This window comes from Plectropomus leopardus, chromosome 4, assembly GCF_008729295.1.
Source record: "Plectropomus leopardus isolate mb chromosome 4, YSFRI_Pleo_2.0, whole genome shotgun sequence".
Lineage (NCBI taxonomy): Eukaryota > Metazoa > Chordata > Actinopteri > Perciformes > Serranidae > Plectropomus > Plectropomus leopardus.
This window is the reverse complement of record NC_056466.1, coordinates 34,250,215-34,271,949: the sequence shown is the minus strand read 5'-3', so window position 1 is coordinate 34,271,949 and position 21,735 is coordinate 34,250,215. Positions and strand designations below refer to the sequence as shown.

General features: G+C 41.3%; 2 protein-coding genes across 2 annotated transcripts; one reads left to right on the top strand and one right to left on the bottom strand.

Moving 5' to 3' along the window:
• fbxo10 (F-box protein 10) lies at positions 1 to 11,751 on the top strand. The gene is made up of 11 exons (XM_042484961.1): positions 1 to 145; positions 543 to 1,142; positions 2,108 to 2,935; positions 3,136 to 3,285; positions 3,531 to 3,667; positions 5,073 to 5,143; positions 5,274 to 5,426; positions 5,522 to 5,872; positions 5,961 to 6,271; positions 6,350 to 6,537; positions 9,730 to 11,751. Exons 2-11 carry the CDS (start codon positions 558 to 560, stop codon positions 9,905 to 9,907), a joined length of 2,952 nt encoding a protein of 983 aa, XP_042340895.1. The 5' UTR covers positions 1 to 145; positions 543 to 557; the 3' UTR covers positions 9,908 to 11,751.
• A 132-nt stretch (positions 11,752 to 11,883) lies between these two features.
• On the bottom strand, positions 11,884 to 20,358 carry polr1e (RNA polymerase I subunit E). The gene is made up of 11 exons (XM_042484962.1): positions 20,283 to 20,358; positions 19,387 to 19,490; positions 17,889 to 17,965; positions 17,665 to 17,803; positions 17,427 to 17,571; positions 15,894 to 16,004; positions 15,209 to 15,305; positions 14,978 to 15,111; positions 14,816 to 14,897; positions 14,163 to 14,294; positions 11,884 to 12,171 (listed from the first exon to the last, which is right to left on the bottom strand). Exons 1-11 carry the CDS (start codon positions 20,356 to 20,358, stop codon positions 12,006 to 12,008), a joined length of 1,263 nt encoding a protein of 420 aa, XP_042340896.1. The 3' UTR covers positions 11,884 to 12,005.
• Positions 20,359 to 21,735: the final 1,377 nt, after the last annotated feature.

Here is a 21,735-nt window from a genome sequence, read left to right as displayed (position 1 = left end):
TCAACTCCATTTCGATGGCACATCTGCAATCATCCTGGGCTGTGATGAACTCTGGAAGCAGCGAGGAAACACATGTAGCACTGAAAAGATGACGACAGAGTGTTCAACAGACATGTGTTGATTCACTATGGCAAAGTGGTAAAAAGTAAGGCTTTTTAATTTCGGACGGATACGATGCTTTTGTGTGGTTGTTGATAACGTTAGTTACGCGAAAGCTAGCATTAACTTACCTCGCTAGCTAACCGTTAATTGTAGCAAACTTTAAACACAATATTACACGCTCACGTGAAGATATTCGTGGCGTGAATTAAAAATAATGTTACAGAATTCATTTTCGTCTTGTTGTTTTCTACAAAATTCACACATTTTAGCTAGTTACAGTAGCAGCAAGCCACTGTAGCATGCAACATTTACCTATGTGGTCGTTAATAAGCTCCATTGTTTAATATTATTGTGTAACGGTCGGCGCTCGCGGTTTCCTGTTACCTTAACTGCGCGTGCGTGTGACTGACTGTTTCTCCCTCTGTTACGGTGCTCCCCAGCGTGTCTCTGCTGCCATGGAGGTGGGCAGCCTCCCCGTGGAGCTGTGGAGAGTTATCTTGGCTTACCTCCCGCTCCCTGACCTGGGCCGTTGCTGTCAGGTGTGCCGTGCCTGGCGGGAGCTCATCCTCTCACTAGACAACACCCGCTGGAGACAGCTATGCTTAGGCTGCCCCGAGTGCCGACATCCCAACTGGCCCAATCAGCCGCATATGGAGCCCCCGTCCTGGAGGGAGGCCCTGAAGCAGCACGCCCTGTCCACCCGCACCTGGACTCAAAACGGAGCTGAGCTCCAGTCCTCCGCCTGCCTCCTCTTTTTCCGTCGACGAAAAGACCGCAGGGTTTGGCATGTGGGGCCTGGGTGCGAGTTTGAGACCCTACGTGGGGCCCTCGGGGTGGCGGGGCCATATGACCGTGTCGTTCTCCACCCAGGGGTGTATGAAGAGCAGGCGGAAGTGGCGCTGAAGGTGCCGGTGGAGCTGGTGGGACTGGGTCGGCTGGGTGAGGTGGCCCTCCTGGTGTGTATGGAGCAGCAGTGCCCCACTGCCAGGCTGTGTAATCTGGTGTTCATGCCTCCCTGGTTCTCCACAGTGGTCTACAAGGTGAACTAACAACTTCTCACGAGGGTTTCTTCATACAGCAATGTGTCATGTCTACTCTCTCTTAATATCTGAAAACAGAAAACAATTATTTTGTCTTTCTCGCTGAATCTGTCTCATTCCATTCAACTTTCTGTTCAATCCAGTAGGCTTTACTGGCACACTGTTGCCAAAGCACAATGACAATTAACCCTTTGAAACCTGTAGCAACATCATTTTCCTTTTAGATGCCTTTCACAAGTATTTAATCCTTTGAATGCTGAGCAAATCAGTGCGAAAGGCAATGAGCAATTTGGTAATAATTATTTGTTTTAAAAGCTAGGGGGAACTGTCTAGGGGGGAAAAAGGGCTAGGGCAAAATTATATCATAATATCCAATTTAAAATTATGTTACACAGTTCTTATAATTTTATAAGCTATTTTTCCAGGTCATTTCTCTGTTGTTTTTTTCTTTTACTAATTTTCAGGTAATTTTCTTGTACTTTTTACTAATTTTTGGGTTATTTCTTATTTCGTTGCTCATTGCCTTCTTTCTATGTTTTTAAAAGAAATGAAGGTTTCAAGGGGTTAAAGACAGTGAATGAAGTTAACAACTGACCATATCAATAACAATAATAGTCAAAAATTGGTAGTTAAATTAGTTGACAGAATGATATTTTACAGTACATATGTAAACATCGTATATACAAACATATCTCACATGTCTCATATGTTTACCTCTAAACATGGGTTTTTGTAAAGAACAAAGCAAAACCTATGGAGTAAAGAAGTAAATAAAAAGGCAGAGTGTGGGCTGTAAAGATATGAATCCAGCTCTAATGTGTTGCTGTGTGTGTGTGTGTAGATCTGCTGTATAAGTAATTAGAGTTTGTTGAGAGTCAGTAAAGAAACCATTAATGACAACATATTAAAACTCAACTGTCGTAAAATCAAGTGTGAAAAAACTTTCTCTCCTTGCTTGTCTCTAGACGTCATGGGGCCACGTCCAACTAGACAACTGCAACTTTGAGGGGGCTCAGCTGCAAATCCGTGGCCCAGGAACCTGCCAGGCTCGCTTCTGCTCCTTCTCACAAGGAAGCTCTGCCCACTTGCTTGGCGTGGTCCTCAGTTTGTTGGACAGTTGTGACTTCTCGGGAAGCGACACAGCTTCTGTGACAGTCGAAGGTCCTCCTGTGTCAGAAAGAAACTGGGCTTGTAAACACTTGGCTGCCCTGGCTAGGACGTTCCCATCATGTGGGGTATCTGGAAACAATAGCCCTCCCAGAGGCCCTCCGGCTGGCCCCATTGGTGGGCATCCACCTTCAGGTGCTAATGTTAAAAAGGAGCATGTGAGCATGGAAGACTGGCAGAGGAGGACTGGGATGGATGGAGTGTGTCAGGGGACTGTAATCGAAGACGGGTGGAGTGATGGCGACCGCAGCGAGGGAGAGGAGGAGAACCAAGATAGAGGAGTAACTAATAACACCAAAAACCCACTAATATTGGATTACAAAATTGCTTGCGAAAATCACGGCCTATCCCATTTGCTCAAGCCCCGGCCAGATGGCTCTCTGCCACCGGTTTCCTCCCGGGATCCTCCGTCTGAGACCCCTGAACCCCTCACCTTTCAGCAGGAACTAGACAGGGACCCGGAGGCTCAGATGTTGGCAGCCTCCACCCTTGGCTGCATCCTCAGACGCTGCCTCTTCAGGGAAGGGAAGGGTGGTGTGCATTTGTCTAATTACGGACAAGCGCGGCTGGAAGGCAGCGTTTTCCGTGGGCTGAATTATGCTGTCCGCTGCATCCAGAACTCCACAGTAAGATCCTAATCCTCAGACTAATGAAAGTGTTGAATGTATCTTAGCACATTTTAATTCCATTTGTTGAATGACTGTTACAGGCTGCACACCTTTTTGTATCAAGTTGATGAAGTAGCTCAGATCGTGAGTAATTAAGCAGCTGTTTCCTGATCTGAGTGTTACTTGAGCTGCCTCTCTTTCTCTCTTACCTCCTTCAGATAGTGATGCTTAGAAACGAGGTGTGTGAGTGCCGCGCATCAGGTGTGTTCCTGCGCCTCTCCGCTCAGGGCCTCATCGCAGAAAACAACATCCACTCGAATGGGGAGGCGGGGCTGGACATCCGAAAAGGGGCTAATCCCATTATTGTGGTAATTGCTGCTTCACTGTCTATTGGAGTAAAGAAAGAAACAATATGCAGATTTGATAGTCAGTTGTCGTGCATAAGATTACGAAATGATACAAGGTGCTCATTGGACATCTATAAAACAAAACAAAAGTTATATATAGAAACTCACATTTGATTTGTTTGAAATTCCAGTAGGAACGTTTCCAAACAGCTCTTAGTTTGATTGTCTTCTCTGCTCCATTTTCCCACTGGTCTTTCATTCCACAGTGCAACAAAATACACAGCGGCTTGCGTTCGGGGGTTGTTGTCCTTGGGAATGGCAAAGGTTCAATTCGGAGCAACCAGATCTATAACAACAAGGAAGCTGGCGTGTATATTCTCTTCAGTGGAAATCCCATGGTCAGGTAGGTGGGACTCTGCAAACATCTCACGTGCACAGGAATGTGTAGCCCCTACTTTTCCCATCAGTGTGGCTGCTATTCATTGTGTTCATACAACTGCTTGCTTCAAATGTAACACTTGAGGTGTTGTAGGATTGATAATCTCATTCAAGTGATTTCACCATCACTATGACAGCTGTAATATTTATTTTGCCTCTCTGTCTGACCTGGAATTTTATAGTAAAAGTGCAGTATAAGCAGTGTTGTATAATGTTGGGTGCAGTTGCTGACATATACAAGCAAGCCAAGCCTAATGTTTCTGTATAGAACTAAATTATCACACAAAGTAAAGCAGTAATATTAATATATAATGTATATATATTGGGGAAGACACGTCCAGTCTATACTCATATATTCATGTACATCCAATGTATTCATTAAGAATATAAACCAACAATATAAACTACTCTATGACAGGCAACCACACACAGCCAGCCAAAATGATAATTGCCCCTGTCATCAGCCACCGCCAAACTCAAGATGCGTTTACACAGTCAGTTCAATGTGGTAATATCCTGTTTCGTCACCTCGCCATTTTATATGTAACGTGTGATTGCTGAAAGAGGGGACACATTGGTCTCGCCTGTGAGCCAGGACAGGAGGTTGTAACAGCTCCGTAACAAGTTCTCAGTAAATCGTAAAGCCAGAAATACACAACTGGGGGGGCTTTTCATTACGTATTATGTTGGCGACCTATCGCAGGAGATTTTCCAAATTGGGAAAACAATGAGATTTAGGAGGTCCTTACCCTCTGAGCAGAAGATGAGATCAGCTGCCACAAAATAGGGCTAGTAAATGATTAGTAATGTCATGTTAGTGCCATTATTGTTTTTAACTTATGTTTTATGTCACACTGGAGGCTTTTGCTGTTGTGTTGCAGATTACATCTGTCACGCCTCTTTGATTTTGCAAAGCTGCAATGCAGTATATGTACAATCACACACTGGAGTGGAATGATGCTGCCTGGGTTTGGTTCTGTGCAAAAATGCAAAGGAGGCATACATAAGGGACCTCGTAGCTGCTCTATAGCGCAATCTCTTTGCAAAAAGGGCTTTGTATTCTAATTCTTCTGAACATGCAGTTTATTTTGAAAGACAAGCCACGGGCCATTTTAAAATCAGTCTGCTGGCCACGGTCGGTCCCCAGGCCATACTTTGAACATAACTGACATAAAGCAAGGTAGTAATTATCATACATACTGGGTGGGCAGATCTCCCCCAATCTGCATTTGTGTATTTTATGTAGACAGTAGTGAAGGGAGGCAGATTTGTTCCCCCTAATGTTGACTGCCTGGCTACAACCTTGAAAAAGTCTGAACTTGTTCTTTATTTGCTGCTGTTCCACTCACATTCTCTCCTCTCTCTCTTAGTGGGAATCACATCTTCCAGGGTCAGGCAGCGGGGATCGCTATAAACGAAAATGGCAGAGGGATGATAACAGGTGATAACATTTCACAAAAGCATGCCAAGTGGTGAAATAATTTTCCCAAATGATGTGCCACTTACAGAGAGAAAAAGCACCACTTGTGGTTACACCCAGATTTTAAACATATAAATACATTTAATTCCAGAGAATGTGATTAAAGAGAACCAGTGGGGGGGCGTGGACATCCGCAGAGGAGGTGACCCCATCCTGAGGAACAACTACATCTGTTATGGCTACTCAGACGGCGTCGTAGTGGGAGAAAGAGGCCGTGGACTCATTGAAGGAAATCATGTCTACTGTATGTAATTTCAGCAGGAGAATGGCAGAAGTAACAGCTCACCTTTGCTCTCATCCATAGATGTCTGATTTCCCTTCTTCCTCCTACTCCTTCAGGTAACAAAGGCTGTGGCGTTTGGGTTATGTCATCCAGCCTCCCGCAGCTCCTGGGGAACTACATCACCCATAACTGCATGTACGGGCTGGCGGTGTTCTGCAGGAAGGACCCGGAGAACATTGAGGCCAGGGAAGGGAACTGGCCGGGGCAGGATGGGATTGGCGGTGAAGCAGGCAGCAGGGAAAGGAGGGGGGTGGAAGGCGAAGGGAGAGAGGCACAGGAAAACTTGAACGAAGAGGGGGAACTGTTTGCATGGGAGAGTGATCTGGACAGTGAGGATGAGCGCCACTCGGCCCGTCGATCTATCAGCATGGCACTGGTGGAGAGCAACTGCATGAGCCACAATGGAGGTAATAATAGACCTGCTGAGGATTACATGATATAGTGCGCTCACTCTGTGCATTTAATGTTCTCTCTATTTTTTCTCTCTTTCTGTAGCAGTTGGTCTGTACGTGAAGAGCAGTGAGCCCTTGAATGTTTTCGCAAACCTTGTGAACAGTAACCGTGGAATGGGTGTAGCTGTGCTGCAGAGCAGCCAGCTGACCCGAATGGTTACAAACTGCATCCTTGAAAATGGTCGAGGTGGTGTTACTGTAGAGAAGGACTGCAGAGTGGAACTTCGTGGTAACGGCATCTATAAAAACTGCGGCCACGGTGTCAGTTTCAGTGGTAATGGGCAGATTGTGGAGAATGATGTGGTTGGAAATCGGGGATATGGGATCCAAGTCTCTGGCAGCGCTGACATCAAGGTGAGATGAAAGGAGGCATAAACACAGTTACAATACTCTCACAAAACTGTACATATATTTCCTCATTTTTGTCTTTAGGTATTGCGCAACCGCATCCAGCCGGCTCAGGGCTGTGGCGTTGCTGTCCTAGGAGCAGTAAAAGGTGTCGTCCATGACAATCTCTTGTTCCAGGGCAACCCTGGGAACAAAAAGGCACTGCTGCATATGGATCCAGGCAATGAAAGCTGTGTGTTGCGCAACAACACTGTTCTGAGGCATAATAACAGGTAACCAGGCAACCAACAGAAAGTGCCAGAGATTCAGACCATTGGTGGTTTTAGTGTCTGCACTCATTATCCCTTTATATCTGCTGTCCACACACTTAAAGCTTGGGTAGGAGGAAATCTGGAAAAGAAAAAAAAAGAAGAATTTAAAAAAAGAATAATCCTCCTGCAGCTCTCCTGTCTCTGTCCTAAGCCCCTCCCATCACTGAAAAGCACTTTTCACACAGTGTTTCCCATACACTGATTGATGTAATCTAATTTCTTTCTTTGTGCTTGTGGCACATTTGATCAGCCCCTTTTGGCACTGCTCTTTCTCTGTTGATCAGTTGACCACAAATGCACCTAGAATTAGCTAGCTAGCCACCACACTGCTGTGGACTGCAAGGCAGGGAGGAGCCCTGGCAGTGGCTCTGGATGGACCTTCCATCTATGGCTGTAGCTCAAAATTCAGCCAGTGCAAACCACCCAGCACAGCGGCCTTGTGGCCAGCAGCAGCAGATCTGGATCTTACCTGTATGAAGGCAGCAAAAGAAAGTCTGCTGATCTGGCAGAGAGTTGGATCTGTCCGGTCCCTGGAGCTGGGGTTTGCACCGGCTGGATTTGGGTTGTTGCAGGTCAGTCTTCAGAGCTGATACCTGCTCTCCTCTCAGCGAGGTGGTCTGTGGCAACAAGGTTTGAAGAAGAGGAGACACTGTTATTGAAGCTCTAGCTAACATTAGCGACATAAACATGAACTGATAGCTGCAGCTATGAGCCTTCAGCTCCAGTTCATAGAAGGCTAAACTATTAGCAACATTTTCTGTCCATCCGTGAAACCCCCAGATATTGACACGTGTTTTATTACGTTTACTGTTATATACTGTCCTTTAAGTTTTATTCCCGCTGCACAAAAACCTGCTAACACCTCCTAAAATCTGGCTCTTTAATGCAATGGGAGAGTGTACAATTGACATTTACACTCAAGTCAAAGGACTCTGCAGTCGACGGGTATTTATCGCCTCCAGCTCGAGTCGGCATTGATTGGAACACAACACTCGGGTGAACGCAGTCATTTCTGCTCCCTACCTGGCGAGATGTAGCGACAGGCCTTCAATAATTACCCTCCCATCTCCTCCTAAGCAGTGCTTAAACATCAATGGAAATTAGTCTACACCAAATTTGAAAGAGAATCTGAATAAGTAAGACGTATATAAAAAGAAGTAACCACCGTAAAGTTTTCATAGTGTGCATGCGCTAATTTCGGTGCGAATGGGGATTTTTGGGTTAATAATAATTATAATATATTTTATTTATAGGCGCCTTTCAAGCACTCAAGGTCACCTTACAGGGCAAGATTAAAGCAAAATTCAGCAATACAGATATATATAAAAGGTAAAAAATAACATTGAATAAAACACTTTGCAGGTTCACTTAAAATAAACATGAATATGCTTTTGGAAAAGATGGGTTCTAAAAGTGGAGATAGAGTCAATGTTGCAGATGTCAGGTGGGAGAGAGTTCCAGAGGCGGGGCTGGATGAACTGGGTGCAGCCAAAAAGATATGATTTGAACCAGTCAAGGGGGGTGTTTGTAATACCAAGGGAGTGTATGAGAGATGGTGTCGAAGGCCAAACTCAGATCGAGGAGGATGAGGATAGCTCGTAGTCCAGAGTCAGCTGCCATGAGGAGATCGTTTGTGATCTTAATTAGGGCTGTTTCTGTGCTGTGGAAAAAGAGGTTATCGTCAGATAGGTGATTATGGAGTTGATGTGCAACTGTTTTTTTCTAGGATTTTGGATAGAAATGGTAGGTTAGAAATGGGGCGAAGGTCATTAAAGCTGTTGGGGTCTAAACCAGGTTTTTTGAGTATAGGAGTGATAGCAGCTGATTTGAAAGATGACGGAACAACACCAGAGGTAAGTGAGGAGTGACTGATGGCAGTTATTTGGGAGGCCAGTGAGGCGAGGCAGGCTTTTACCAGGGTAGTAGGAAGAGAGTCTAGCTGACAGGTGGATGGTTTTGATTTTCAGATGAGGTCAGAAATGTCAGCAATGGAGGGAAGCGAGAAGTATGGGAGTGGACGAGAGGTTGGAGATGAGAGGGCTAGAGAAAAAGGAGAACTGAAAGAGTTGAGAGTCAGTTGCTGGTGAATTTGGTCAATTTTGGTAGTGCAAACGGACATTATGGAATTGCCGCTGAGTGGATATGAGGAGCCAGTGAATCCGAGGGTTGTAAGATGTTGTTGACCAGTGAGAATAGTGTCCTTGTGTTACCTCGGCCAGCACTGATTAATCCAGAGTAGTAGCTGGATTTTGCTGCGGAGAGAGCGTCCTTGTAGTGGAGAATGTTTTTTCTGTTGAGGCGTTCAAAGTGACGACCCTTTGTTTTGAGATGGCGAAGTGCAGTAGTGAACCATGGAGCAGAATGGGTGACAGAGACGGACCGGGTTTTTAAAGGGGCCAGGGTGTCAAGGAGATTATGAAGACGATGATTATAGTGAGAGACAAGTTCGTCAGGAGTGGATGAGTAGTCCATATGTATGTTGAAGTCTCCCAGCAGAAATATGTGAGGAGAGTGTGAGCATAGATGTGTGAGAAGAGCAGCAAATTCATTTGAAAAGTCACTGTTTTGTTTTGGTGGATGATAAATAGCAGCCACAATAGTGGAAGTCGGCCCATGCAGTCGCAGTACAGTGGATTCCACTGAAAGATACGCAGTCACAGGCGAAGCTTTACTCTTCTCACGGTAAATTATCGCAAGACCTCCCCCCCGACCGGAGGTGTGGGGTTGACAGATGTAAACAAACCCAGGTGGAGTGAACTCATTGTTGTGAAAAGTCATTCAGTTGTTGCCGTTTCAGTAGAAAAATAATTTTTTTTAAAAAAGCTCTAAAAACTCACTGTAAACTACCTGCTCAGCACCAAATGACAGATAGACACTGTAAGCAATTAGCTGGTGGACATACTGTAGCTGGTAGAGACCAAAGGCAAAGCTGAAAGAAAGTCAGTGTTGGAGTCAGATTTGCTAGGTGAACAAAACTTTACGGCCAAATGATGAAGTTACTCTGTAAATGCTAGATTTGCAAAAAAAAAAGATTTGTTGTTTCAGCTGCCTACAAAAAAACAGTTATTGCAGGTTTAACATCTGCACAGATTTTTCTCTCTGGGAAAAAAAAAGATATTTACTCTTACTTTTTTATCTCTTTATGTATTGTAGCTGTTCTGCTCCTCTCTGGGTGTTGGAAAACCCTCCACCTCGTCCGCTGGCCAGCTCCCCTTCTGGCCTCTCCTCATCCCAGTATCCCTCCAGACTTGGAATTTCCATGACGACCAGGATCAGCGCCACCGTAGAAAGCGGTTGCCACAGTGGCAGCATGTTCTGCTCCATCCTGTGAACGCTGGCAATCACTCAGAAACCAATGAATGACTTTTCAGCGTCTGGTCACTTTTGATATGGTCCGTGTCGTACATTGACCTTCCAAACTGATGCTGAGGTCGAGCACCCATCCGAGGAAGAAGAGGCTGCTCCAAGTAGAACCACTAAAGGAGTCATCCACCTTCAAGCGCATTAGGTGGCACATTTTGAAATCTTTGAAATTTTAAATCTGAAATCAAGACTTTTGTAATTTTATGCTAAAATGCCAGTGCACTCATCAGATGTGGACTGATGAAGGAGTACAAAACACTCCAGCATCATACAACATCTTAACAACCATTTCCATACTGAAGCTTTAACTTCATCGTGTTCTTTTCCACTCAGATTTATTACTCGAGTGCAGACCTGCTGTGGACTTTGCTGGTTTCGTCAGTTTGCTTCTGAGACTCACTGGTTGGGAAGTGCACTTTTTTTTTTTTAATCCTAGCAGGAGTCGAAGGCTTCAGAGATGCCAGCTTCAACCATGCTACAAAGTAAAGCTGTGCCTTGTTGGATTTTTTATTCAATCAGTTGTAGTTAGGGACAGAGTTGTCATAGTGTGAAGTATATATGCAAAAAAGTCAACAAAAAAAGACAGCCACACTCTAAGGGTTAGTTTGGACCTTTTGAAGTGCGGTTGTGTAAGGTAGTTATCCATAGTCAGTGTATTACCTACAGTTGATGTCAGTACTGGGCACACTTCCAGTTTGGAGAAGCAGATGGAAGAACCACCATGGAAGCTAAGAAATGTACTGCTTTGGGCAGGAGCAATGAATGAATGAATGAAAATCTTTATCGATCCGAAGGGAATTTGTTCTCTTGAAAGCATTAAGAACTTAAACAACAAAAGACATCAACATCCATACTGGACGGCACATACAACGAAATGAATCAACTTTTTAAAAGGCCTACCCCCTGTTTTTGTGTGGCTGGTCTATGTTTTCCTCCTGTGCATAAACTACATTGAACTTTGTAAAAAAAAAAAAAAAAAAGGTGCACAATCTATTTAAAAAGTATTCAAATCAACACCTCATTGCATCAGCAATAAGCAGCAGAGCGCCCTCACAGGTGTTTTTATACTTCACGTTAAAATAAATTAAACAAATCAGTGCATCAAAACAATCAAATTAATTTATTCAGTACCAGTAAATGTTGCTGCCTTCATGTGCTCCTTGGAAATATCGTATTTAATGTATTTAGGAATTGTAAGCACATAAACTGCCCTTCAAAGTCGCAATTATGAGTGGGAAATTTCTATGATATCCAAGTTGTTAAGTTTGTGTGACATTTCAGCGCATCAAAAATAGCAGAAAGAATGGAAACTGCCAACAACTGACAGTTGAAACATTTATGTTTCATTACTTTGTCCTAACTAAAATAACAACTATAAAGCATGCTAGGCCAGTATATTAACACTGATAATAACGTTATTTTATAACACCAGTTGCCATCTTGCCCCATGTATTTCAGCCGTTAAACTGTTACAGCAACATTTTGCTGCCTGCCTTTGCTCGCTTTTGTGTCATCTGCTTCTGCAAACTGGCAGCATGCCGACTGCCATATACTGAAGGTAATGCGCTGACTACAGAGAAACCTCATACAACTCCACTTCAAATACCAAACTGTCCCTTTAAGCTTTTGTCTCTTGCACAGAGCTGTTTTCTATTGAGTCTGTGTTGTATCAACTCATCCAATGCACCTCAGCTTTCTTTGACATAATGAAATTCATCGAGGGGGGGACGAGTAGTGTTCCACATTCAATCACCATGCTGAGACACCCACAGACTCACCTGGTCGCAGCCAGTTATAAAAGGAAAAATGATATTCGGTGTGCAATATGTGCTCTCTACAAATGTGCCTGTCTAAGCTAGATTCTCTCACCTAGAGTTTGTTTACAGCTCATCACACCTTTTTGTTTTGTATCTCGCACAGTAAACATAAAGTATATACATCATGTAGAAGTTCATCGCTTTATTTGTCTACAAAAAATGAATCAATAAACAGTTCTTGTTTGTGGGATTTCCAGTTCTTATGGCCCCCCCTCTCTATTGTGATGTTGTGTTTGCTTTTCTTTATCTTCAGTGCATTTTCTTGCGTTTCCGTCGCTCCATGAACTGATTATATTTGATCAGAGGTAGAACAAGAGAGGCCTGCCGGTTGGTGTCTTGCAGCGCGGCCTCCTCAGCCTTCACTTGAGGTTGTTTATTGAGGGTCAGTCCCATCGACTTTGCCACTTCAATCATCCTGAAGGAAGACAAATAAAGATCAGTTACTGTCTACTTGACTTGAACTCATATTGAAAGTGGCAGTTTTATGAGGTGTGATAATTACTTGTCACAGCTCAAAATTTGATGAATGACCAGAAGCAGAAAGAAAACAAATCATTTACATAAATACATGCCGCTCAGTCGACACAACTGACCTCAACAAATGGTCTTACCCAGTATCATTAAAAAAAAGTAACATTAAAGCTGTGGTAGGAAGTTTTATTTTGGTGTCATTGGGAAAGAAACTGATAATAACCTATTGTAATTTAAGTGGACTGAGAGGACACTAGACTTGTGCACCTCCTCTGGGCTCCGTTTTCTGGCTTTGGAATATCTAGCCTGTGATTGAAGACTGGCCAATCACAAGTTAAGAAATTAGTGAAAAGTTAAAATAAAATTACTGAAAATAAACAAAAAAGGTAAAAAAATAAAATAAAAATTATTTTAAAAAAAGACCTAAAATGTGCTGAAAAAAATATGTAGCAATTTATACATTAAGTATATTTTTTTCTGTGACATAATTTTAAAAATGAAATTATTATGATTAGAAATATATTTGTCTTGGTTTTTTTTTTTTGAGAATTTTCTAACAACCCCACCCCTTTTTTCCAAATCTAATTTTAAAATAATTTCCATGTCATCTTTTTGTAATTTCTTGCAATTTGTGGGGCATTTCTTGCCTTATTTAACCCTGGTTTCAAAATAAATCAAACCAATTTGCTCCAGTTTTAATGGGTCAATTAGCTTGTGAAAGGCATCTGAATGCAGCAAAAGGTGCATTGAACACCCTGTTCTGTTAAGCAGGTCTTATTTTCTTAATAAACTAGCTAAAAACTAATAAAAACGTGTTGGCAAAGCTTTTAAGAGATGGAGAAAAAAATGTTGCAGATAGTTTAGCCTTCTGCTCCTCCTTTTTAACTTCATGTTTATGTAGCTCGTGTTAGCCTCAAATTACAGTGTGTCCTCCACCTCGCTCCTCGCCGCTACAGACCACCTCACTGGGAGAGCAGATAGAGGCTCCACAGACAGGCCCGAGTCAGCAGCCGCAGCAACCCAAATCCAGCCAGCACAAACCCCAGCTCCGTGCGAACCAACAGCCCCGACTCCCCACAGGGTCTGCAAAATTTCTGTTGCTGCTGTTGCAGATTAGACAGGCTTGCCGAATATTCTTACCCTGAACCTAACCAATTGTTAACCATTCCTGCTTCAGCTCCCAGACAGTAGTCAGCGAGAACAGCGGAGATTTGATTACCTCCAGGGCCCAAGTAACTTCAGGTTTAACACCCCTCACTTTGACCAAGTCAAGTCAAGTCAACTTTATTTATAAAGCCCATTATCACAAATCACAGTTTCCCTCAGAGGGCTTTGAGAAGCAGCAGCATTTATCAACTGAAAACTGGGACTTACACTGCACATTTACTGCTTAACTGACCACTTTTACTGCCCGACAGTCCCGTTTCTCCGCTCTGCTCTGTGTACCCCGATGCATTCACTGACACTCGCATCATCCGCTCGCACCATACAAACACTACCCTGTCTCTAAAGGAGCCACGCCACTCTTACAACACAATCTAACCAGCGAAGGCGCAGAGTACTAGCCCATCAGAGGCAGAGCAGTGCGGGTTATGACCTCGACCTCACAAGGAGAAAAAATACAGCGTACTTTGCTATCCTACACAAACCTCGCAAACGTTTAGGCCTGGCGCTGGGTCTCATTGACCCGGTGGTGCACCAGGCCTGTAACACTGTCAGGGAAACACAGCTGTTACTGTCACATCAGCATCATCATCATCATCATCAATACTACAAGCACAATATTTCTAGCTTCTGTTACCCAATCAGTCATCATCATACTACAATACAACATGTACTGTTACTGTTGCCGTATCATCATCATCATCATCATCATCATCATCATCATCATATAAAGTTTCCATGTGCAAATACAGACTTGTCCATCTTTCTTACCTGGCCTCGGTGATTCCCAGGTCACGGTGCAGCAATGTGAGGTCAGCAGTCATGTGACTCACATGCAGCAGCAGGGCCAAGGAGTACGCTGCTAATTTAGCTCGCATTGATGCTGACACTATGTTCTGGACCCTTAAAGAAGACACACGGTGAAGGTGAAAAAGTGACATTCATGTGTGTTTGTACTCAGACTGAGCAGGGAATCCAGAAAAACAGATTTAAAAAAAATCAGTGCAATGAACATATGAAGATCTACAGCAAATACATCCTGGTGTCAGAAGTGGTGCAAGAGACAAAAGTGACTTTTGTTCATGGTAATCAGTAATTTGGCGAATAAATTGTAATAGTGATTTACGTGGAAAAATTTCACTTCGAACATTTAAAAAATTAATTAGAGAAATGATTATACAAACAAGCAGACAGACAAAAAACATTTATGGACAAAAAGACAAAAAAGTAATATTGACAGACAAAAAGCAGCAATATTTACACACAAAAAGTAATATTTCCAGACATGGAATCCAACCACATAAAATTCCAGACATATCCCAGTGTTTCTATAACACATGCTCACAGGACGCTGATGACATAAAGCTGACGCCGTCCCTGCAGATGTTACATTACACGGAAAATGTGAAAAACTCCCATCATACCTGCCGTTGTTGAAAGTCTCCACAGTGAATGTCCTGAGCAGTTTGTTCTGAATGATGCGAGGACAGCCTTCCTCCTGTCCAACTGTACATGGAAACACAAATCACGGTGAGCGGCCTGTGCTGCGGAGACGTGCGTGAGAACATAAAGGCAACGTGACTCACACTTTTTGGTGATGCTCCTCTGCTGCGCCAGTTTGAGGAGCATGAGGAGGTAAAAGGCGCAGCGAGTCGTCTTATCTCTGGCTTCACCCTCCACAGACGGCATGTTCTCCAACAGCTTCAGGACACACAAAAACCTAAATAAAAAGACAAAGCAAAGACAAGTTTTAGAATGCTAGGAAATTAAAACGGATTGTTTAAAAATGTCTAATGTAATGCGCTTTGTCACTTTACCCTCCTCCATCTCTCATCTTCAGCAGCTTCTCAGAGGTGAGCTCTGCCATCTTGGAGCCGGCCTGCTCCAAAGCCCCGAACTCCGCAGGACTCAGGACTGCGGTCACCAGTTAAAGGATGGAGACCCAAACAAAGACACTGAGCTGCAGGGGCCCCCAGAAGCTCAGCTGGTACACTGGACACCCCATACAAAGACTATGTCGTCCCCTCTCTCCATGAATGTAGAATACGGATGTATTTCAGTTTTGGGAGTGAATTTATGGAGTGGGCTCAGAAACTGTGTTGCTCTCTGCTGAGTTTTTAAAAAGCCTTAAAATGCCAAATGATTACAAATTATAACATAAAACAGTTTTAGAGTATAAAGTTTTGTTTTTTAAATTCATTTATTTTGCTTTTTGGTGTTGCTGTTATTCTGGGTTAACCTTTGGTTAACTGTGTGAAATAATCTGCTTCTTACAATGCATGTAACTGAAATAAAATGGTTGATTCATTCTCTCCCCTCTTTCACTCTTGATCCATCCTGTCAAAGGCGAAAATCCAAGACAAAAAAAATAAGAATAATAATAAAAAAAAGAAACTCAGCTGGAACCTTTCACTTCCAACTCCATTATCTCTCCCACCATTCACACTTCTTCTGTTTCCTAATAACTGACACACAAAAACACACGTGCACAATGCAGGATACGATGGTCAAACAGGTAGACGCTCTCAGGTTTGTCAGCATTTGCGTTGCAGGGGGGCAGATGGAGAGCCAGGTCTCCCTGCGCCTCTGAGTCGGCCACTTCCTGTTGGAGAGCTGAGGGGACGAGAAAAAGATGAAAAATGATGATACGCAAACTGACAAAAAAAAAAACAACAACAGAAGACTGTGGAGAGTCGGGGTATTGTAAAATAACTGTACTGACAATAAGTATTGATATCATGTTAACCCTTTAGGGTCCGCTTCAATATTACACACACTTATATTGCTCTGCGCGCAAAATGAGCTTTTCAAAATCAAGTATTAAAAAACATATTATACAGAAATATGATTTTTGACTTTCATTGAGTTTATTTGATTTTAAACTAACATCTGTCCTAGTCATAAATGTCAGAAGATTCATTTATGTTCAGAATTTTAACCCTTTAAATGCCAGGTTTTCGTCATGATGCCACTATAATTTGATGAAAAAAAGAACATTAAGAATGATTTTCAATACACTGCATGTTTTTTGTTGTTTTTTTTATGTCAATGATTTTCAGCAACATTGATTTATATACATTATTATTTTTTGTGTGGTGTCAAACACTCACACCATGAGCGCTCTGCACACAAAATGCGCTTTTCAAAATCAGACTATTAAAAATATTCTACAATAACATGATTTTCTGCTTTCATTTTGTTTGTTTTTTTAAATCGACACCAATCCTAATCAGAAGTATCAAATATTCATTAATTTTTGGAATTTTAAACCTTTAAATGCCATGATGCCACTATGGTTTTAGATGAAAAAGAAAAACAAACACAGAAATTAGTTTCAATATACTACATGCAAAGTAGATTTTTCTGTTTTTAAATTTTGATTTTCACAGCCTGGGATATGTCAGTGATTAGCAGCAACATTGATTTTTTTACATTACTTTTTGTGTGGTGTCAAACACTCGCAGCGCTCTGTGCACAAAATGTGCTTTTTAAGATAAGGCTACAGAAAATATCACACAAAAATATGATTTTTCTGCTTTCATTTTGTTTATTTTTATTTTTTTTAACCAAAATCTATCCTAATCATAAATATCAAATATTCATTAATTTTCAGAATTTTAACCCTTTAAATGCCATATTTTTTTGTTTTGTTTTGTTTCTTAATTTTGGTTGTCCCAGTCTGGGATATGTCAATGATTAGCAGCAACATTGATTGTGACGGTGCACCTAGTGGAAACAGTATGTATTTTCTCCATATGCCATATATGGTAAAAATGATGTCATCAGGTGGAAAATAGTAAAAATAACAAATTCCAAGGCAAAATCCCAGAATGACACCCAGAAATAATACAATGCATGATTTTATGCTTTGATGGCTGTGGGATCAAAATTACAGTTTGAATGAGTCTCAATGGAGTATTTTTTGTACTTAACAATCTGAATGTAACAATTCTGTTTACACACTTATCACTATCATCATCATCATCATCAACATCATAATCATAATTATTATATTCGCGACTCCGTGTATCTTACCTTCCAGACCCTTCTGGTCGATGACGCTGTTGGCGGCGTTAGCCACAGCTTGATGCAGGGTGTCGCTGCCCACCTGGTTCAGCCTGCGGGAACTCAGAGCTCTCTTCTGTTTGTTGGTGCCAAACGCTTCAATCAGAGAGTCAACCTGAAGGAGAAAAAAACATGAGACATTAGCGAACTTCATGCATAAGCAGTCTTCTTTTATTCTAACAAAATCAGGGAAAAACATGCTTCCTACCTTGTCTCTGTAGGTCATGATGGTGTCTTGGGGTTTGGCAGCCTGCGTCTCTCCTGGTACAATCGGCTGCATGTTGAAGATCTGAGCGCTGTGCACCTCCATCTGCATGCTCTGCCTGTTCAGCACTCCTACATAATATCTAAACACACACCAAGCCAACATCAATGATTCTCCTCAGTGGTCGCTGTGACGGACATGTCGTAAAACAAGCTGCATTGACCTACTTGCAAAGGCTGTTGCATTTCATGGACCCCGCTCCAAAGTTATTTCCAACATATGACAGTCTGTGCGTTTCAGCAGCCTGCACAGAGGACAGCAGCAAAACACTGATGAAAGTACAGCAGCACATCCTGAACGCATCCTGTGCATGTAAGGTGCACACGATGCTGAAGTTAGCTTCCAAACAGCCTCCTCTGATTGAGCAGTTAACCCTTTGAAACCTGGAGCAACATCACTTTTCTTGTTCTGCTCTCACATGCCTTTCACGAGTATTTAACCTTTTAGAGCCTGAACACTCTGGTTTGATTTCTTTCAAAAACATGGAAAATAAAGCCAATGAGCAACATGACAACAAAGGTTCCAACAAGAAATGAAATGCAAGAAATAAGTAGATTTAGAAAATTATTTTTAAAAAAGAGCAATATCCAAGGAAAAAAGTTTAAGGAAAAGCTATGTTTAAAATTATCAGTATGTAAAATGATGTTACCAAGATATTATCTTTAAAATGCTTTTTTCAGGCCATTGTTATTTTTTTTAACTCTCTTATTTTATTCAAATATTCCTCTTATATTATTCAATTTTTAGGAAATCTTTTGTGCTTTTCACTAATTTATTGTAAATTTTGGGTCATTTCTTCTTTTGTTGCTTATTGCCTTCTTCCTGTGTATTTGAAAGAAATCAAGCCAATCTGCTCAGGTTTCAGAGGGTTAATGGGAAAGTTCTGGCAAACGTAACTTGCCATGGTTGATCACTAATTCTCGGCTTATTGCACCTCCTACTGTGGTGAGAGCATGTTAAACATTTTAAGTAAAGCCTCAACGCTTTCTGACGTCCACTTTAAAAATTTGTGAAATCTAATACCGTGTCACATTGGTTAAACTTTTGTCTATTTGCAAAGAAAAATAAAGAATTGGAGACAGAATCTTTAAACATCTACTGATTTAAGGGTTTCCTTAAACATCAGTTTATTTTGGAGGGATTATACAAATAACCAAGATTACCTAAACAGGTTGGGGAAGTTTATTGAGTCTGAGGGGTGGTGATTTAGGATATACAGCCCAGATGAGACATTTATTGATCTCTGTTTTCAGTAAGAATGTCTTTCTGTCAACCTTTTGTGACAACATGTAAAATTTGCGGGATGTTTTGTTAGTTAGTCTGTTTGTTTGTGTATGTTTGTTTTGTAAATATGGAGTGATGTGGTCTCTTTGTGTTTTGTTTGTCTTGCACATACTTAAATTAAAAACAGAGATTTCACTGCATTTTGCATATGTAGACCATATTGAACCAGGTCCAAATTAAAAACCACTGTATTTAGTGTAGTCAAATCTGGACTAGATTATTCATGGAGGATAAATATTCATAAGAGTATAGTTTTAGATTTACAAAACCTTTATTCTACTTCTGAAAATGCTTTAAAAATGGAATATTTCTGCATGTTTTTCACATGTACAGTGGAAAGTCAAAGTACTGCAGACAACAGCAGCCCTTCATGTGTCTCACCAGGATCCGTCTGCTCCTCTTCCTCGGGTTACTGTCATCTGCGTTCTTGTACATCATCAAGTCCAGTTTGTCTGCATTTTTCACCCTGCCGTTTGAAAAGCGGACTGTGAGGAGGAGACACATGATTACAATTCATTAATTAGGAGATCATATCATTCACTTAAGTGTAATATAAATAATTGAGAACAATGTCAGCACTGATTTTAGGCAAATACTACTATATCTCATGTAAAAAAAAATGACTGTAGTCCTGCTGTGCATGAATAATATGCAATTCAGATTTTACCCACTCATGTTGTTAAACTGTGTAATAAATTATTAACTTGTACATGTGTAACTATATTGTGCGCCTTTTTATCTTCATGTTTGTCTTAATGACTGCGCACACTTATTTGAGGATGCCTTTTAACATCAGGTAGAAGGGACTAATGACACTTTAAACAGATTTAAAGTGAAATGAAACACAAATTAAATAAAATATTTATAAAAATGTAAATGTGGATTCATGTACACTATCCCTTTTTAAATACACGAATTAAGAAAATAACGAGGACTTTGTCGTTGACGCATTTCGGGTGACGCGCGTAAATACTAAGTTTAATTAATTCACGTATAGGCTAACTAGCTAAAAAATAAAAAAAATAAAAAGTTAACAAAGTTGTATTCTCGCTGCTTCCCTCACTGTGACATTTAGCTTCACACACATGAAACAAACTGCTCTCTCAAAGCACAGCCCTGAGCAGCTAGCTGTGCTGCGAGCTCCCACGTGCGCACCGACAGTTACAACCGGGTGTTTAACAGGAGCAAGAAAAGCGCGACACAACATTTACTGCCACAGACATAATTACTATATTCTTCTAAAGGGATTCGGTAACCAAAAACTGTGGGACAGTCACCAATAACAGCTTTGTCGGAGTCTCTCTCCTCTCCGCAACACACCAACGAGCAGGAGGCCGCCATGTTTGTTGACATCGCTTTAATGCAAGAGGGTTCACTGCTTTGTACTTCCGGGTCCGCCAAGATCCTGGGAAACGACTTAGGAATGGTTCCTCCGACTTTGTGTTTATGTCATGACTGTATTATAGTGAAGGTTTATGTGCTTTAAAGTCGTAAAGTGAGAAAAACAAGGAAGCTACAAAGAAGACGGGTTGCATTTTAATGTCAAGAGCTTTTAAACAAGCGGTTGATAGCTGTTTCCAGTGTTGTTAAATCACTTTTCTATTCCTTTAATATGTCCCTTTTTCATTTTATCTTGTTGATATTATCTTGGCCTTTTAATGAGCTGATTCCTTGATAAAGTTTGCATTAAATTGAATTGATAGGTGTTATTGTAATGCATATAGACTAATGTAAGTACCAAGAAAATTAATTCCTGTGTATATGTCCCAAACTAAGCTGATCAATCATAAAGTAAATGTTAAACTCACATGAGAAGAACAGTGGGAAAATGTTTTTCCACAGGGTGAAATCATAGGTTGCATGGGGTAATTATCTTGACACAGTATAATCTTTGGAGACATTTATTATAAAATGATATTTATCCGATTATTTTTCTGTCCTCTGAATGATTGTTCCAGCTCTGCTGTGATGCATTTGAAACAAAGACATGGAGCAGCTTTGGTCTGGAGGACATCCTGAAATCTCACATTTTATTGGACCGTTGGTTGAGTTATCTGTCACAGGAACATACATCATTATCATTGTCACACATTAACACTGTTTTGTTTTACACTTAATGACATTCACTGCACAAGAAGTGTTGTCAGTATGTTAATAATGACATTTTTCTGTGCAAAGTGAAATTCACCATCTCTGGTTAATGGGCAGAAAAATAAACGTGGTCGAGGAAGCATTTTGTGTGACTTCAGTCTTAATTGATAGACCTGTTAGCGGACTCAATATTCAGGTCCATCAATAACCTCAATACTTCCATTCAAAATAACTTTGACTTGGCCTTTATTGCCAATAAGGGCCAATGCAGACTATTTTAACCCTTTGAAACCTGGAGCAACATCACTTTCCTTGTTCTGCTCTCACATGCCTTTCACAAGTATTTTTAACCTTTGACCGCCGAGGAAACTGCAGGGATTTCTCTCAAAAACATGGGGAAAAAGGCAATGAGCAACTTGGTAATAAATGCTTCACAAATTGCATGAATTTAGAATTTAGTAGATTTAGATTTTTTTTAGAAAGCTTGATAAAAATGTATGTAGGTAAAAAAGAAAAAAGATAGGGAAACACTATTTATTATAATCATAATTATATTTTTTACGTTTTATGCACTTTTTCCAGGTCATTTCTTTGTTGTTGTTTTTTTTACTTTCTTTTTCTTTTTTTAAAATAATTTTC

Coding starts and splice junctions, on each gene's coding strand:
- polr1e (XM_042484962.1), bottom strand. CDS start 20,358: ATGTCAACAAACATGGCGGCCTCCTGCTCGTTGGTGTGTTGCGGAGAG. Junction 17,966..19,386: donor AGAGGAGCAGACGGATCCTG/GTGAGACACATG, acceptor TCCTCTGTGCAG/GCTGCTGAAACGCACAGACT. Junction 14,295..14,815: donor GAGACTTTCAACAACGGCAG/GTATGATGGGAG, acceptor GTCTTCTTTAAG/GGTCCAGAACATAGTGTCAG.
- fbxo10 (XM_042484961.1), top strand. CDS start 558: ATGGAGGTGGGCAGCCTCCCCGTGGAGCTGTGGAGAGTTATCTTGGCT. Junction 5,144..5,273: donor TGGCAGAGGGATGATAACAG/GTGATAACATTT, acceptor ATTTAATTCCAG/AGAATGTGATTAAAGAGAAC. Junction 5,873..5,960: donor CTGCATGAGCCACAATGGAG/GTAATAATAGAC, acceptor CTCTTTCTGTAG/CAGTTGGTCTGTACGTGAAG.